This window comes from Pezoporus occidentalis, unplaced genomic scaffold (assembly GCF_034315485.1).
Source record: "Pezoporus occidentalis ecotype Australia unplaced genomic scaffold, CSIRO_AGI_Poc_V1 ctg154, whole genome shotgun sequence".
NCBI classification, from domain to species: domain Eukaryota; kingdom Metazoa; phylum Chordata; class Aves; order Psittaciformes; family Psittacidae; genus Pezoporus; species Pezoporus occidentalis.
The window spans coordinates 1,072,330-1,090,224 of record NW_026913361.1 but is presented as its reverse complement, the minus strand read 5'-3'; the positions used below and the strand labels follow the sequence as shown (position 1 = coordinate 1,090,224).

The 17,895-nt window shown below is 40.7% G+C and overlaps 1 protein-coding gene across 20 annotated transcripts in view; it reads left to right on the top strand.

Annotated features, from left to right (window-relative positions):
* ADGRL3 (adhesion G protein-coupled receptor L3) overlaps positions 1-17,895 on the top strand; it is a 516,853-nt gene that overhangs the window by 279,335 nt on the left and 219,623 nt on the right. For all 20 annotated transcript variants that reach the window (XR_009963392.1, XR_009963393.1, XM_062611552.1 and 17 more), the window contains one exon: positions 12,504-12,613. Coding sequence is in view for 18 of the 20 variants with exons in the window: in XM_062611552.1 (XP_062467536.1) it covers positions 12,504-12,613 (110 nt within the window). In the remaining 2 variants the exon portion in view is untranslated. The remainder of the gene's footprint in view (positions 1-12,503; positions 12,614-17,895) is intronic.

Here is a 17,895-nt window from a genome sequence, read left to right as displayed (position 1 = left end):
GCTTCCAGTGTTTGAGCATTCACAGCCAGTTCAATTAAAGTCCAGAGGTTCTGGGCAGCCGATGTTTGTTTCCATCCAGCTGTGAGTGTTTGCTTTCATTGCTTGTACAAGGCTGAGGACAGATTTTCTTCCCAAAACTGGATCTTTTGATAAGTCAGAGCAGAGGAGCTGTTTGTATAAAGGCAGGAGAAGAGGTGGGCAAGACAAGCATTTTAGGGAGGAGGGTGGTGAGGATATAGTGTGTGGTTGACAATCCTGTAGAGAAGTTTGGCACAGTCACAATGAATTAGTGTAGCTGAGTGAGAGTCACGTGTATGGGGTGGTTGTTTTTATTAACAATTTTTGAAAATCTTCGGATTCGAGGGAGACTTTGGGTGAAACATTTTGGAAATCTCTTTGGTGCAATGAATGAGCAAAACTTTTTGTATGTTTTCTTAACAGGTGTATCCTCAATTGTACACTCCCACTACCCAGCTCAGACCCTGTTAATGGTCAGTGGGGACTGTAAATAACTCTTCACCCATTGAATTCTCAAGGGGGGTGGATCAGGCCCATAGGCAAGAACAACTATACAGCCAGCAGTATGTTTGTGGTGTTTTGGTTTGGTTTGGCTTTTTCCCCCGGAACAGGTTGCTTTTTTGCTTCTTGCAGTAAAATGAATAGTTGATGCCTTCCTTCTGGCAAAGCTGAAGTACTAATAAGCTAGCTTGTGATATGGCTGGGAGTAGACCATATTGCACAGGTACAGTAGTGTTTCATCACAGATCAGGTATAGTCCTCTCCACTGGTGTTAGGCAGCAGAGCAAGCTAGCCTGCCTCGAGGAGCATTAATGCATAAAAGTATCCTGTATCTTCTTATCCCTCAAATGCAATAGAGGAGAAATGTGATAGTTCCAGGTTCTCTTGGAAAACCCATTGCCCAATGCAAAAGCTTCACATGGTTGTAGCAGTGCAGCTCCTTGTCATAAAATGGAGGACTTTGTTTGCTTTATTAAGTAGCAGAGGCTTAATTAAGTTTCTCCTGAATGTAATAAAGCAATACAGTTGAATGTAGGTCACTCCCAAGTAATTGTTTCACTGCTTTAGCAGCTGTTTAATGCTCAAGTGTTAAATAAGAATGCTGTTTTTCTTTTTCTTTTTTTTTTTTTATTTTCTTTTAATGGGGCTAAGTGGTCTCTTTCTCAGGGGACTCTGAGGTTAGTCTTGGCCCTTTGAACCTAATTAATCAATGGTGAGGGTCTCTGAGTGCTGGCCATAGAATGCTCTTTAATTGCTCACTTGTGCAGTCATTTGTTTTGTTTAACCTGCGATGGATTAAACTCTGCTATAAAGGTCCTTGCTTCTGTCATGTTCACTCCAGCAGTGCAACAGCAGGCTCCCTGCTTGATTCCCAGCCCCCCTAGGGACATGGCAGGGAGAAAGGGAAGGACGTTCCTCCCCACTTCTCTCGCCATGCTGCCTGGACCCACTGACTTTTTCGCGGTTTCCCCCATGGCTGTCGGTGCGTTTCCCAGGGCTGCGCTCTTGGCAAAGGGAGTATCATTAGCTGTTAATATAACCCAAGAATTCTCCAGATAGCTCCCTCTCTTTCTTTCATTAAATGTGAAACTTTAGAGACAGAAACTTTAATGATTTTCTGTGCGTGTGCATGCGTGTAATACTGTATGCTCTACTGGGACCCCTCTGGCATCCCACGTCTCCAAACAGCTGTCACACAGCTCAGATTCTTTTCCAAACTGTCAATCTCCAAAAATATTTCCTCCTCTTCTCAAGTATGGAATTTTGCTCCTGAGTCAGAGGGTCTGCACAAAGCGATGGCTGGATTTGGTGACAAAGTTAGGGCTGCCAAAACATTAGGGCCAGAAATAAGATCTTTTATACCAGCTGGGTGTGGGGGGGACCAGGACTGTGAATTTCCAGGCTACAGTGGAACTCTGCTTTTGCTTCCAGCCCAGTGAATTGTTTTGAGACAGTGTGTTTCTTTTAATGCTTGCCATTAACATTCAGAAGAAAGCTAGATCATTTTAAGATGTTTCAAAAATGGATGTTAAAATTTATCTTCCTTTTTATTAGATCCACTGCACCAGGGCACCCAGTGGCTTTAGAAATGTAAGTAATGAAAGACAGAGAACAAATGTGAACTATAGAAATGATTTATGGAGACATCTGATGAATTTATCCTGCATCTTTACCCTTTCATCCATCTCCCTGGACTTCAGCTGGTATGTCTGAGCAGCATAAGTCACATATTTTAAAGCTGATTTGCCGGAGACATGCTCCATGCTCTGGAATGTGGATTTCCCAGTTTTTGCCCTGCCTAAGGCTCCTGTGCAGGCATGTTTTTTTTGGGTTGTTGTTTTTTTTTTTTTTCCTGCAGATCTATCTGGGTTGGATTACCAAAGTGGTTAGGCACTGTAATACAGCCTGCTGCCTGAAAATGCTTAACAGCCAGCAGCTTCACTGCTGTCCATAAGAACAGAGGAATAGCAAGCCATGCTGAAACAGCTGGCCCTTTCTGTAGTTCCTCCAAGAAGAACCGAGCTCTTCAGAAAAATTCAGCTGTGGTAGGAGGCAGAGCCTTTCTGGAAAACTTGGCCTTTGAGTTTAGCATCATCATAGGAAGCTTTCTTGTATGCAACAAACTTGATTCTGTGAGTACAGCATTAGGCAGGCTCTGTAGTATGAAATAGGCAATCCTCTGCTAACAAAAGTATTTTCTGCATCTTCACAAAGATAGCTAGGATTTGCAGAAGCCTTGTTGCTCTGTTTCTGTCAGCTATTGTCCCACAGATGTTCAAAGGCTGCTTTCCTATCAGACTTTTTCTCAGGATAGTAATTTTGGCCAAAACTGTATATATTTTAACTGTATATTTTAAAGGCAGATAAGGTATGTAATGCACAAGTAATGTCTCTTTCAGTATGGTGATCAAATAAGGGTGAGGCAGGAAAAGAGCTAGTGGACATATATAGCTGAAAACTGAGATTGATATATACATAGATATGTTGAAAACTGCACCAGAAGTGAGGAGGGAATGGGGTGGTGAGAAGTCAGCTAAGTATTGAGCAGAGTGTGAGCAGGCCTTACTGGAGCTGCTGGACAGATGTTCTCAAAAATGCATCTCTCCAACCCCTCCCGTGTTGCTGTATGCAGCCAAGAAAGTTCAGTGCTAGGGTTAGACATTTTGAGGAAATTAATAATGGAAATTTCACATAATATGTCTAAACTAGGGGTGTTTTTTTTAATTTGTTTTGTTTGTTTTATGTTTTTTTTTCATTACCATTTACTTCCAAATAAGCTTTGGCTGGGCAGTGCTGGGCTGGTACATGCCTGAAGGGTTTGTGACACTGCTTTCTCTTGAGCTTAGAATCAAAGTGCAGGCTGCCTTTATTCAAACTTTGGGATGAAGATCAAAGAGGCAGAGTTGGCTATGTTGGAATAAAATAAATAAAATACCTTCTGAATATCAAACCCATATTTAGTTCATTTCAGGATTACTTTTTTGGGAAAGTTTGGTTTGTTTCTGATTATTATATGTACTGTTTTAATGCCTGAGACGCAGACAGGGACCAGGACTCCTTTTCACAAGGTGCTGTACAAAGTCAGACATCATTATCAGATGCTGTATTAATAACATGCTACTCTGGCATGCTGTTTGTTTTACTCTCTAATATTATCCTTTTGTCTGAACTGCTTTAGCCATGATGCTAAAGGCATAACTTGTCACATGTTGATCCTATGTCTCACTTAATTGGGAAGCTACCCCTGCACACCAACACTAGGAGGCTGAGGGGTAATTGCTTCCTTAATTAAACTCTATGGACCTTTACTAAAAATCACCTCAGTATCATGCCATTGGCAAGAGTGATGAAGAGAGAGGTTGCTCTGGGTTTTAGTAGTGCTGTGTGGATGCCTTTGGTTCACTCCTGAGTTCATCAGGAAGTTCCCCAGCTTTAACCTCCCATGGTGTTTGGATATATTCACTTTTGTTTCATTCAGTCATTCAATTATTATGTCAAATTTGAGATGGAGTGCAGTACAAATTATTTTGGCCCAAAACTTTTCTTTAACCTTAGTCACAGAGGTGAAAAGCTAATATATTAAACCTACTAGCCCATGAATACAGATTACCCTTTTAAAGACAGTATTCTCTGATGTCAGTTTTTCCTTCTTGAGGAATCAGTCAGTGGCTGGGACGTGGGTATTCAGTGGTGACAGTAAATGGCAGCACTGTGGGTCTTATGGGCAGCATAATTCTTTCTACTTTAAGAAAATGTGGCAGGGGGAAGGAGTGGAAATAATACTGATTTTCCTTTAACAACAGGACATAAGATCTTTTTTTATTCTTTTTTTGTTAACACATTTTAAATGTTTCTAAATGTTCACGTTCAGATTTGGTTTTTGCTCAGCCAGTGATGAGAAGCATATTTGTACCTCACAGTGCTACAGGGCTACAGAGCCTTGGTGTCTGCCACAGCATGGGCTCCAGGTATTGTGGAGTTGGTAGATGGGTAAGTGATGGTAAACCAAGGGTCTTGAACATTCTTCAGAGGTACTGTAGGGAAAATAATGTTTTGCCACTTGCTGTGGCTATCCCAGCTCAGGGTAGCTGCACTAAAGAAGGAAAAATGGGCTCTAACTTGCCTTGACTTGTTAAAATGTCAATGAAGACAAAGTAATATGGAGCGCCAGCTGAAATTCAGCCCAGACCTCCTCTAGGCTTTAATTTGACCTTCTAACCCAAATTAAAAGCCAGATTGTTTTCTGTTCACTGTTATTTTAACTAGTGCTAACTCTGGCTAAACCGACGAGTCTTTTATTGGTTGGTTTGCTTTAGGTGTTTACTCTCCTCTCCAGATATCCTGTCAGTGTTTTTTAAAGTGGATTTTTATTAGGGTGCTACAGAAGTTTATAGAGTTGGAAGAAGTAGAGTACCTGTAAAAGGGTAGTTCTGTAGATCTTTAAAAGATGAGCTTTACAGCCTTAAGGCTTGCCTGGTTTGGTTTTCAGCCCTACAGACCAGCATCCAGTAAAAGACATTAGCCTACATTGCAAAACTGGCCTTGCTTTTGTCTTGCAGCAGGAGCAACGCTGTGACTGCTTAGATACACTCACTACAAATTTGCTTTCCATGCTGACTCAAACCTTTTGTCCAAATATATCCAAATGCTTGGACAGACCATCATTGTAGTGTTCTTGTGCTAACAGTGAGTGTTTCTTTCACCAAGCTTGCATTTGGGTTCCCTGCTGCCGCAAGGATGATGTAGCCAGGCACGTTAGCACAAGGCACTTTGACAGGTTCTCCTGTTCAGGTACACATTCATTGCCTTTGGGGATTTAATCTCCCCTCCTTATTGTGTTAATCACAAATAGATAGGGCAGAAAGAAATCCAAGGAAATTATAAAATGTAAGACACAGTACATAGCAAAGCACAGAGAAAAGAGCTTTCACTGCTTAGGGGGACACACTCCTTTGGAGGATGATGACCAGCCCAGCTGGCAGATTCTGCCCGAGACCTCAGATTCCTGAGCAACGGGAGTCCCTGAGAGTGAAGGAGATGCACCACATGCAGCGGTGCCTCAAGTTGTCGTTAAATATGTTTGGGTTTTGGTTTTGTTTGTTTTTTTTTTTTTAACTTTGAATTCCTTATTTCTGTCTGCAGTAATACCTTTCTCTGTAGTGCTCCCTGAAGTGCAAGGTGGGCATGTGAAGACAGAACCTGCTTCTCAGACACCCTACACATCTGGGGCCCACTGATGTTAAATCTTGCTAATTGGCTGTTAAATTCTTGTTGTTAAATTTTAAGGGCCTTATCAATGTGTTGAAACAATGTAATTACTTTTTCTTTTTTTCTTCTTTCATATGTAAAACTAGTATTTAAATTATTTCCAGGGCCTGTTTTCCATCTTGCTCCCAGGCTTTCCATAATATATCAAGGTAGTCCCCTCTGTGACCTTTACAGCGCAGATTTGGTTTGGCTCTGCAGGATTTTCCTGCTGTTTTGCTGGCTGGGGTTTTAGTGTGGTTTTGGTGGTTTGTTTTTTTTCAGTTTTGCTTTGCTCAGTATAAAGTAATAATTGGAGGAGTGAGTTGGGTTGAGACTATAGAAAGAGGACTTTTTTCCCATCAAGCATCATATGGTATTAGAATAACCATAGCAGTTTATATGTATCTCATTGGCATATCTCTGTAAAGGTACTTGTTGAAACTGCAATTAGAATGCTCTGCCTCTCCTTGTATTAGTTTGATCACACAAGAAGCAGCCTATCTGACAGCTCTAGCACCTGGATAGATAATTAAAACCTGTCAATAAAACAACAAAATGCAGTGTGTAGTGGGACTTGTCTGTGCTAGCATTAAACACTACAGATAATTATATTGTGGCAGAGGTTGGAAAGCCAGCTTCTCCATGTTCTGAAAGATCAATAAAAAGGCCCATTCATAATGAAGAGAATGTTAGAGAAACTGGATTTTCCTCTCCCTGTCATTAGATCCTTTGCTTTTAAGGTTTTGCAGAGGCAGAAAAAGATTCTGTTGAGGAAATCTTTGTTTCTGGAAGCTAAACAGGTAGAGGATTTAGATTTGCTTCTGTTGAGTACGTTATTGAAAGCAAATGTGGTGAACCTAAGGCTTTTCTCATGGCTTGCAGTTTTGTTCTCTCCACCCTTCACTGCTTCTCTTCTCTGCTTGTTTTTTTTTTATTTTTTTTTTCCTTCTTGCTCCCCTTATTTGCAACCCATCACATTAACTGTGCTCATGAATGAAGTTTCTCTTTGCTTCCTGTTTACTTTCTCCAGGGCATTAATTTTATTTTTTTTTTTCCTTCTTGGCCCTTCCTAAAGGGTTGATTTGGAAATATCACATATTGACAGGGGAGAACATACTCCTGGCTGACTTATTTGCTGTGACAGCTTCTTTCTTAAAGCAGTTATTCAGAGAAGAGATTTTTGTGTTCCAGAGAAGGAAAAGGATGTCTTGCAGCGTTGCCATGAAGGATAATGAATTAAGTCTGTCTCTTACTGTAAAATCATTAGGAAAGTATAATAGACCTTGAGAAAGAGGCTTAGATATTGATGTCTTGGCTAGGTTAACATGCCTAGGCACATGATAGCTGCCTTTTCTTTGCATAAAAGAAAAATAGTCTATGTAAAGTAGGTATTTCAGTTGAGGGGAGAGGGAAGGAGTATCTTTGGGTTTTGGCCGCTGATGCTCATAAATACAGGTGAGCTGGTTTAGTTGGCATTAAGAGTTATTAATTAAGAACCCCTTGTTATAAGCTGCTGTAGGTGGAGGGTAGCATCAGCTACGAGCAGGGCTTTTTATCAGCAGTGAGGGATGGATATGGCAGCTCAGTGCTTTCTGCACAAGTCCAAGCTCATGGTCTGATTGCCTATTCAAAGGGAGCAGGTGGCATTCCCGTTTATAGTGGTTTCCAGTACATCCTTTTTGAAGGAGTTTCCATCCATGGTGTCACAGAAAGTACTGCTCCACCTCAGAAGGGCTTGTCTCTACAGGATAAGGACTAGGAGAAAGAGGGTGCATTGGGGCTGAAATGGATGTTTGAGACTGTAGGCTTCTTGTGAAGCTGTGCATGGATTTCTGGTTGCTTTTCTGGTGTCCATAGCACAAAGAACACCTACCCCCATGATTTTGGCACCCATTTTTCTTCTCTGGGGAAATTGTCCACCTGGAGGGGGAGCTGTATGGTGATTGCTGGTATTGCATCTGTGATTATTAATGCTGTGAAAGGCTTTTATTTGGAATTGATCTCTTATTGTGTGATGCCTTTGCATTTTTGTCCTGGCAAACATATTGCCCCAGACATGTCTAGCCTGATGCTGTTGATATGTCTGTGCTATCAAAGTTCCTGGAAAGACTTAAAATAAACATCACCTGCCAAATTATTAGTTTGCCTTTATTTCTCTTTTGTTAAATATATCAACAATGTCAGCACTCAAAAAACTCAAAGATATCAGAGCAGGAATAAGCAGTTGTTTGTGTCTTCAAGTTTTTCTCATTCACTATCACAGGATGACCTTGTCTCTTAAAAATCATAAAAATGTTGCTTGTTTGAAGGAAAGGAAGTTTGCTGAAGGGAAATGAAGTTTCGGGTTGTTGTTTTGTTGTTTCTTGTAGGTTTTTTGTGGTTGATTTGGGTTTCTTTTTGTTTTGTTGGGTGTTTTTTTTTTTTTTTTTCAAGTCTGAACTGAGATTTACAAGCAGAATGGAGCCCTGCAGCTCATTCAGAACTCAAATGCTTCCTTCAACTCCACTGGTATAAATGCAAAACAAATGCCACATGAATTATTACTAGTGTTTTGCATTAAAACTCCTAAAAGTCATTTTCCACTGGAACTGGGAGAAGTTCTGCTGAAACAATCCATGTTTGCTGTTACAGTGCCTGTGCTACACTGGATTGACACCTCTCTTCTAGGATAAATATTTTTCTAAATCTTAATGAAAAAACAGGTACCTTAATAAGTGGGAATAAATGTAGCTGCAAAGAAAGCATAAAGAACCCCTTTTTTTGTTTGTTTCTTCACCCTCCTTCCCCCCCCCCCTTTTTTTTTTTCCTTTTCCTTGTGACTGGGACAATTTATGCTTTTGCCAGGAGGTAGGTTTTTTTCCTCTCCAAAACACATACATGACTAATGTGAACTTATATTTATGAGATGTTGTGTTCTTAAACTCTGTTAAGTACCTCAGACTGCTTTTTAGCAGGGTTTGGGGTGTTCTCTTTTCCTGAACATACAGGAATGCATGTTGCTGTCACTGTCTCAGGTTGTGGTGATAACACAGATCTTGGGTTATGTTTTGGTTTCTGATCTCTTTCTTAGCCTTGTTAGGCATCTATACCTTGGCAAAATGAATGTGAGATACTGGCTTTTTAACTGAGCACACTTTGCAACAGTGCAAGCGTTTACAAAGGAACCTGGGTACTGTCAAGTCGCATTTTCCATGCCTTAGGAAATGGGAAATGAAGCAGTCTTTTTGCTTTATCAGACTGAATGCTGTGGCAGCATAGCAGATTATTTCTGATGAGTTGTGTGGACACTCCTGGTCCAGGCAAAGTGTCCACAAATCCCAGGAGCAATTAGGGAGGTAGCTTGAGGTGTGCAGGGTCTCTGAGAAGCAGGTTCTATCTTCATGTGCCACCTTGCACTTTAGGAAGCAATAGAGAGAGAGGAATTATTGCAGATACAAATAAGAACTTCAAAGTTAAAAATAAATAAATAAATAAAATCAAGGCCAAACAACAGGATTTCTATAAATTCCTCATCAGATTTCATGATAAATAAGGGGAACTAAAACTACTTGAGAGGCTCCTTTAATTACTCTGTCTCTGGAATGCACTTAAAATGTTGTGCAAACTCAATAAAATGGAAGATACTTCTTTAATAGGCATAAAATTATCTAGCAGGTCCCCCAGGTTCACAGATTCCTCCCACAGTTCTCCTGTTTTCTTGGTGTCGGAGCATATGGCGAATGAGAAAGTACCCTGAAAGGCCACTGGTCACTTTGGAAGGTTGCAGCATGAGAGCAAAACAGGGAAAAGAGAAGCAGTTTTGTTTGAAGGAGCTGATGAGTCGGTGCCTGAAATAAGAAACACTTGTCAAAAGGCAATAACAGGTATAGATGGATGTAAAAATGGTGAGTGTAGTTTTTTTGGAGTACAGTTATGCTAGAGCCAGTGATGCAAACATTTCCTGCCCTGTTGGAGGGGAATCTAGTAAGATGCAGGGCTGTGTTTCTAGTGTAAAGTTAAAGGACCTTAGTAGTGCTTCTGCAACTTTCCTATAGAAGAGACAGATTTATACTTGAGTCAGTGTAATGCTGTTTCTCACTGCAGATTATAACTCCAGTAGTTAGTAAAGGTCTTCCTTCAACAAACAAGAGAAAAAGGAAAATGGACGCAATCAAACAAAACAACCCTGTTCCCACAAAAAAAAACACAAAAAACTAACACCCCCCCCCCCAAAAAAAAAAAAAAAAAGGTTTGGCACAAGTATTACTAAGACCCAGGCACCAAGAAATCCCAAGATTTAATGCTTAAGCACATTATTTGCAAAGCAGAGCTTGTGGGTTGGTTTTCTGGAATGGAATAAGGTATAATTACATGTTTCTTTTTTTCCTTCCCTTTTCAAGGCTGCAAATGAATCTTCTTTTACATATCTCCTTGTCTATGTCACTTCTTCTGAGTGACTTCATGTCACCTGGGCCTTTAATCTGTCTAGAAATTAATATGACAAAACGGAAGGGATCGGGAAGCTGTTGTGAAAGTGGGGAAAAGAAGTATGAGCAAAAGCACAGCAAACAGTTTTAATGAGTGGGGCTTTTTAATCACTTTCTCCCCTTAAAATTTTTGTAGCTTAATGTCTGACAGTAACAATTAGTTGAACAGGTATAAAAAATATATTTTTTTCCTAAGATTTTTAGTTGAAATTCCCTTAAGTGTGCTGGAACCTGCATATTTCACCCTGGTGTGGTAAAAGGAAGCTCAAAATGCCAAGTGCCAGAAACAGTTTTGCTGCCCATATGAAATGAGTGTGAAAAAGAGAGGAGATTGAAAACACATGCAGATGAGCCCTAAATGTGTCTGTTTCCCCCCTCCCTCCCAGTTCCTCATAATTTTGGATCCAGACTCGTAATTTTTAAATGACTCTTTGATTCACTGCTCTTATTCTATGTAATGTGGCCAGAACTATCCCTTACAAGCCAGCCAGGGCTGTCCGTACAATTGAGTAGGCCAGTGCAGTTGCTTTTGGAAAGGCCCATTGAGCCCAGTAAAGGATTTTTGTTGAAAGTAAAGTTTTGGATGATGTTCAAAGCCTCTCCTGGAAGACTGCCCACTTGCAAAGTCTAAGCTACCTGTGATATCCCAGCCAAGCCACCTGTCTGTAAGTAGCAAGGGTGAGGACAAAAGTTATCCTTTCTGTTAATGAAATTGTTTTTCTGTGTATATTATAAAACTAGTCACTTGTGATAACTGTCATTTTTGACTAGAAAATATGAGAATGTCGCAGCCCTCTGGATTATCTGTTATCCAGCAAAGCAGCCCAATGAGTAAGTGTTATCAGCTCTTATTAATCTTCCCATAAAATTAAAGAAATTATGAAGCTTAAGGCATTCAGTAATGAATCAATTTTAATTTATGGGCTCAAATAAAATCTGCATTAAGGCTGACAGACTGTAGCCTCAGGTAAACATAAAGCATTTCCACTGCAAACCTAAGTGAGTTCTGCACTGGCTGTCACAATTTTTTTCCAGAAGAAGAGGAGGGTCAGGGTTACAGGAGGAAGTATCTTAGAGAAAGTTAATGCAGTTGTCTAGCCCTTAATGGTTTAGCCTTTCCTGGCATGCAAAAGCATACGATTCAAAGACTTTTTGTCTCCTTCCCCCTGTCCACTCTCCCAGCCCATCCCAGCTCCCAACAAAGAAGCAGAGAATTTCTCCCCATAGAACTTCACTTTACTAAGTGCTTTTGCATTCCCAAAATACACAAACATTTTATAGAGAGGTGCTTGTAACATGAAAGCAAGGCAAATGTGGTTTTCTGTGTACAAGCAGATCAATCACCCATGGATATGAGTCACATGTGCCACAGGGAAAGCACCTTGGAGGGTCCAACCTCAGTGTGTGTGCTATTAAGCTGAAAGATACTCATTGAGTGGGCAGAATAACTTCCTTCTCTGTGTGTTGCATGGCAAGACCTCCAGAGAAAATAATGTTGCCTACTGGAAAAAATACATCATCTCAGGAGATGCGTCTTTGCTGGGCAGAATGATGGAATAAGACTTAGACATTTATAACTAATGTGTGTTGGCTGTATATGTAAAACTACTATTTTGTGGTTTAGACAGCTTATTTGGTTTTGACTGTATTTTTTTTTCCCCACTTAAGTGTAGCTGTTTCTAATCTTTGCTTTTCATTAAACAAGATTATTCAAGATGACTTTTTTGTGGGAACACCTTTAGAAATATTTTATACCATGCATTTATTATACTTGCTATAAAATATACAATTTTTTTTTTTGCCATAAATGTCATTGATTTAGTCTTTGCATTTTGTTTGGTGGGGATGCTGTTATTTAAGGTTAGTTGAGGTCACTTTTATGGAGTTAGTGTTTCAAAAATTTTGAGAACCACATACCTGCAATAACGTTTTTGTTTGGGTTTTTTGTTTGTTTATTTTTTGTTGTTGGTTGTTTGGGGTTTTTTCTTCTTTTTTTTTTTTTTAAACATTCCTTTCAGTTTGGAAATAGTCTCCTGGCATATAAGGACAGCTTGGAGGGGAAGGGGTTGTGCCACTATGTCTCTTCTCTTTTGGCAAGAAGCTGATGAACACATTAGTATTTGCTACCGCTTTTGCCGAGCTTCCCCAGCTCATGCTAAAGTCCTGGCTTCTGCATCTTCAGTCCTGTTGATGCTGGAGGGGCTGCTCAACCTCTTGACCTGTCCTTCTGTCTGGACTGTTTTCTGACTCTCTTTTTGTCTTGCTTTTCAGATGCAGTAATCGGACCCAATGTGCAGTTGTCGCTGGCCCTGATGTGTTTCCAGACCCTTGCCCTGGGACATACAAGTACCTGGAAGTGCAGTATGAATGTGTCCCTTACAGTATGTATCTTGATACATTTGCATTTGTTTCTTTAATAGAGATCTGAGTTATCGTGGAGGCTGGGCCAGCCTTGAGCTTGTCTCTTGTTGCCCGAGGGCAAGTAAACGCTCGTTGACAATCCAGTTGTGTCATATGAAACTGAAAAATTGTTCTCTATGCAAGGTTTGTGCTTAGGTTAGAAATATCCTCATAGTGTTCCATGCTTTCCTTGTTATACAGTTTAACAGTGACATACTGCCTTTTGGAAAATACTTGGTAAGCCCCGTTAGTGAAAGCCGACCAGAACAATGAAGCACTATTGCTAGCTTATAGATTCTCTTTACAGAGTTTTATGTTTGTAATCATATAGCTTTGACATGCTTTGACTGACCGATATCCATGAAATTGGTGACATTTAATAAGTGCCTTAAATACTGTATTGTACCTCTGAGGAGGTAGAAAGCTAGTGTTTTGGGAAATCTGATGTTTGCTGATAGAAAATACTAATTTATAAGCTACCAAAGTTATGAAGGCAAATCACAGGCAAGTCATTTAGCCTGAATTTTTGAGGGTAGACAGACAGTCATGTGGGATTACAGCAATATACACTAAACAGGAAATGTCAGAGCTACAAAAAGTCAAGCGTACGTCAGAATTTGCTTTCTATAGGAACTGAATTTGTTAGATGCAGTTATGGTCCTACTGTCAAAAATGGCATACCTCAAAAAAGAAATAACAGTAATACTAGGAGTGCACATTTTATTTAGCAGCTGTGAAGGGCTGAGCAGTGAATAACAGTATGTGTAGGTAGGCCAAAGCTCATAGCACACCTCTAAAATAATAAAGCAGGTATAGGAACGGACATGTTTGAACCACAGAGTTGTATTGAGAGAGCAGCAGGAGACTTCAATTTGCTGAAACACAAGGTTTGGCTCAAGGGCTAGGACCATCTTCTTCATTGCCTCAAGCATGAGCTGCAGGAGAGCAGATGTGGCTGAGAAATGACAAGCATGCTGTCTGGAGGGGAAGTGGGAACTGAGAACCCCTTGGGTGGTCCCCATCTCTCATGCAGAAGGTGGCTGCCTGCCTGCTGCTGCAATGTGGAAAGTCTGTGTGGGGCTTTGCGTTTGTGGAACTGCATGGTGATGGGTGCAGCTAAGACTACCTGTCTGAAAAAGGAGGACCTTCTCTACTGAGGGACTCTTTCTCTCTGCTGGTGGGGTGCTCGGTGTGTCCATATTTGAATTTTCTAAACAAAAAATGTGATCGTTCTAAATGCAGTGATAGAATATTTTTTATGGGGTGCCTGCTATGAAAGAGTGACATCAGTGACATCATGACCATGGAAAAAGTGATATCAGGGGCTCAGGGTCTACCCTACTGAGCTCATGCCCAGTTACCCATGTGGAGGTATTCCACTCTAAATTAGGTCTTTCATTTTACAAGCAAGACTGCTTGTGGGGAATGTGAGGGGAGATCGGTTTCTGCTCATCACAGCAGGTTGTATTTCCTTGTGTTTTTTAATGTGCATGAGATATTCTGTTCCCTCCTGAGACTGGGCTGGTAAAGCAATAATCATTACCTAGTACCCCTCCATAGCTTTTGTTGCATATAAAATAAAGAGAAATAGTGGTGCCTTGTGAGAAAGGTAATATGTGAATATTATGCCCTGAGGCGTTAATCGGTCCAGCGTACAAGATGTAAAATAACTCTTGTGAGAGGCTGCTCAGTACCAAATGAACAGTAGGGATTCTGTATGTTTTAATGATCTGAATGTGGAGGGGAAAACAACAAGAAGCCACATTGCTTTTGCTATTAAGTTAGTAGCTTTGATGTCCGTTTTTTCTATTTGTTGATGAATTAAATGTAGTGCCTCTGTGAATAGAATTGAGGTGGGGGTGGAAGGATGGAAGAGGGGAGTGGACCAAGGGGTGAGCACCTTGTAAAGTAGGATCCCATCTCCAGGGATTGTTGATCTGCATTGGCTACGAAATTTAGGGTCAACAATTTGTTAAGCACAAGAGTATTATTATTCAGTGTAGCACCAGGAAGGTTGGTTGTGTTCAGGCAAACTGTGCCCCTTTATCTGCAAACGTGGAGCATGAAACCTAGGGCTCCTTTATATTCCTCTCTTACCTCAGTCTCTACCTGGCTTTGTTACCACCTCCTTTTCTTCCCACTGAAAATGGTCAGCTCAGCTTTGCAGGTGTTCCCCAGGAGTGCCCCACAAACAAAAGCCATCCAAGCAATGGAGAACATGTCAGCTTTGGAAAAGGAGGTCAGCAAGGGTATGGTCGGACCAAAGCTATGCCTGGTGTATGAAATCTCTTTCCCCCTTGCTGCCTTCAGTGTAAGTCCTTCCATGTTCAGCTTTCTTAGCATTGCTGCCCACACAAAGCTGCCTTACGTGGTGCTTTGCTGGGGGAGGGGAGTGGGCTCTGATGGCTCCCTAGCACTTCTCACTGCTGGGGGAAACCTTCCTTAGCTGCTGGCATTTCCTCAATGGCTGTGTGCACTGAGCCCTTAGTGAATGGTGGTGTCTGCCATATGGCCATCTCCTGAAGAAACACAGCAGTTGCATAACAAAGGAATTAATATTTCAGCAGGCACTTGTACTTGTGTGCAATTCCAGCTTGCTTCATCTGGTCGGATGGGTTACTCCTTACGGTTTCAAATTATTCCTTATGGACAGAGAGAGACAGTTGCTGGCTCAGCAGCAGTAGGGAGTGAGTGCGCATCTCAAGAGAGCAGCATTTAGGAGTCATCTTTAACAGATGTTGTTATGACTGACCTTAGGCACTTAACGCTCAATGCAGTGCTAGTGTATACACTCCCTTGGAGAAAAATTATGGAAGATTTAAAACTCCATTAGGTAGCCTGCTCCTCTTGTGATTAGATTCACTTGTTAACTCTTACACCACTAACTCATATCATTTTCAAGAGGAAAGCATCCCCCTTTCCTCTCAGGAGGGCGAAAACCAAACCTCAGTAGCTCATATATTTTAAAATGTCCTTTATATCACCCTTCACACTGCATTCTTGTCTGTTCAATAGAGATACCCCTGACAAGGAGTTTCATGAGGCTACAGTTACTCTGGACATGTGGGGAAGACAGCAAATGATTATGCAGGTAGCCTGGTCCTCTCCTCATTTTATCTTCTAGGCAGTTTATGTGATGGCAGATGCTGTCTACAAAAATGGACAGTTATTTAAGACCTATGGACTTTTTTTCCTGCTCTCTGACAATGAAAAGGAAGTGAAAAGCAGGTGATTTCAGCAGGTGAAAAGGTACAGGGCTTAATTTGACAGGCTTCAGTGGCATCAGTTGTCCTGTTTTTCTGGTATCAGGAAAAGTCAAATTAATGTTGTCTTTATCAAAGCAGGCCTTGGTATGTGGTGTTTATTTCTCCGACACCTGCTTTAAATACTGTCCCTTTTCTTCTGAAATTATTACTCCCATTTTATTGAGCTATCTTTTCTTTTAATCATTACTGGCCAAGAAAGCTTTTCTGTGGTTTTATATTAAATATGTATTACTGCAGACCTGCAGTTTGCCATTGCCAGAGCTCTGGACACATGCCATGTTACAGAGAGATGTCTGAAACTGCATTTTAGGCTGTGTTGCACTGTGAGTAAGTGTGACAAACCCCACTTTGTAAGTATTCCTTTGATCCAGTATGCAGTTTTTGTTTCCTAATGCATCCTTCCCCTCTTCCCTTCTTCCTTTATGGAGCAGTAAAGGAACAGGGTAATGAGAACAGCAGTGGTGGAGGTCATTTTGTGAAGCTAGGTCAACACTCATTGCAGAACACTTCAGTATCTTCTAAGGTGCTTGTACAGTCCTGTTGTCATGGTGCCAGTGCATCTAGGAGTGTAATTATTCACCTTTGTAATGTTACTGTAAGCAACAAGATTTTATATTGATAATCTGATAAATGTGAACTAACATATGGGTTTTTGCAATGCAAATACAGCTTTGGTATGCACACAACACTTTACAGCTCAAACTGTCCCTGTGTTAGTGGTCCTTCATGTATTTCTGATGTGTATAAAGAGAAATAGCAACCCACTAAAAGCTGATGAGCCTTCTTCACTCTCCTGAGCACACGCCCTTTATGGGCCGTGGCAGCAGCACTGCCCTTCTTGGGTGACACCCTAAGTCAGAACGGGGGAGATTTTTCCAATAGATGATCAACAATCTCCCACTGGCTTTGACTGAAATTTAGGGATTGTCTGCACTTAGATTTTATTTTGGTTATAAAAAAAATATGTGAGTTGAAAACACAGAGGTATTTTAGAGTGCTTTTTCTTTTAATTTCTCCCTAGAGACAACGGTTCAGGCTCACGAGGATCCAAGTGTAGTGTTGGAAAGAGGATTTAGCTAGCTGAGTCAAATTTACCTTCAGTTTTTCCTGAGCTCTCAATTCCCTTAGGTTGTAGGTTTTAGAGTTCAGGGAGTAACTCGTGCGTTGTGTCCTTCAGAAACACTCTGTTTTTTAATAGAGAGTTTAATTTAAAGTTTAGGGCAAGACAAAGTAGAAAAAAGGTAGGGGCTCAAGGAGGAGAAGCCCATTGCTGCATTGACAGAAAGGATGGCAGCAGCAGGAGGGAGTGAGATGGGTGCTTCAGGCATGGCATATATCTCACTGTGATGATAACTTGCCTCGCACCCAGGCGACAAGTCTTCCATCAGCTTTTAATCTGAGATCTATTCAAAGGGCTGTTTCCTGCAAGGGAAAAATGTTCCTGGCTTCTGAGGAAGGGTGAATCATCCTTCCTTTCCATTCTTCTGGGTAAACAGGCTAATAAATGTTACAAAGATTTTCCTGCTTCTTTCCTTAGAGAGATTTTCCTCCTTCCTTAATGCTAAAAAAGAGAAGGAAAACAACACTTGAGCATGGTTCATCTTTTCTTTTCCTAAAATTTGTTTTTTTCTTCTTAAACATTGAACCTGAAATCACATTTTCAAATTGCTGTATTGATGGAAGGAAAGGTCATTTTTTTTTTTTTTTTTTTTTTTGTTTTGCTAGAAATACTCCTTTTATTGCTGACAGAAGAGTAGAAGGGCTCACATATCAATAAAAGTGAGGGATGGTAAGTGTGATGTGGGAACAGAATTCAATAAAGTTTTATTGTATCACAAGTGGGCTGAAGTGCATTTAAAAACATTAAATGAAGGCTCACAATATCTGCTCTGCTGGACCTTAGGGCCAGTGAATAGACAGATAATTGAATAATGACATTTTTAAGAGAATACAAGCACTAGACAGCAAACTGATATTTTCATTGCTCCAATGTTGCT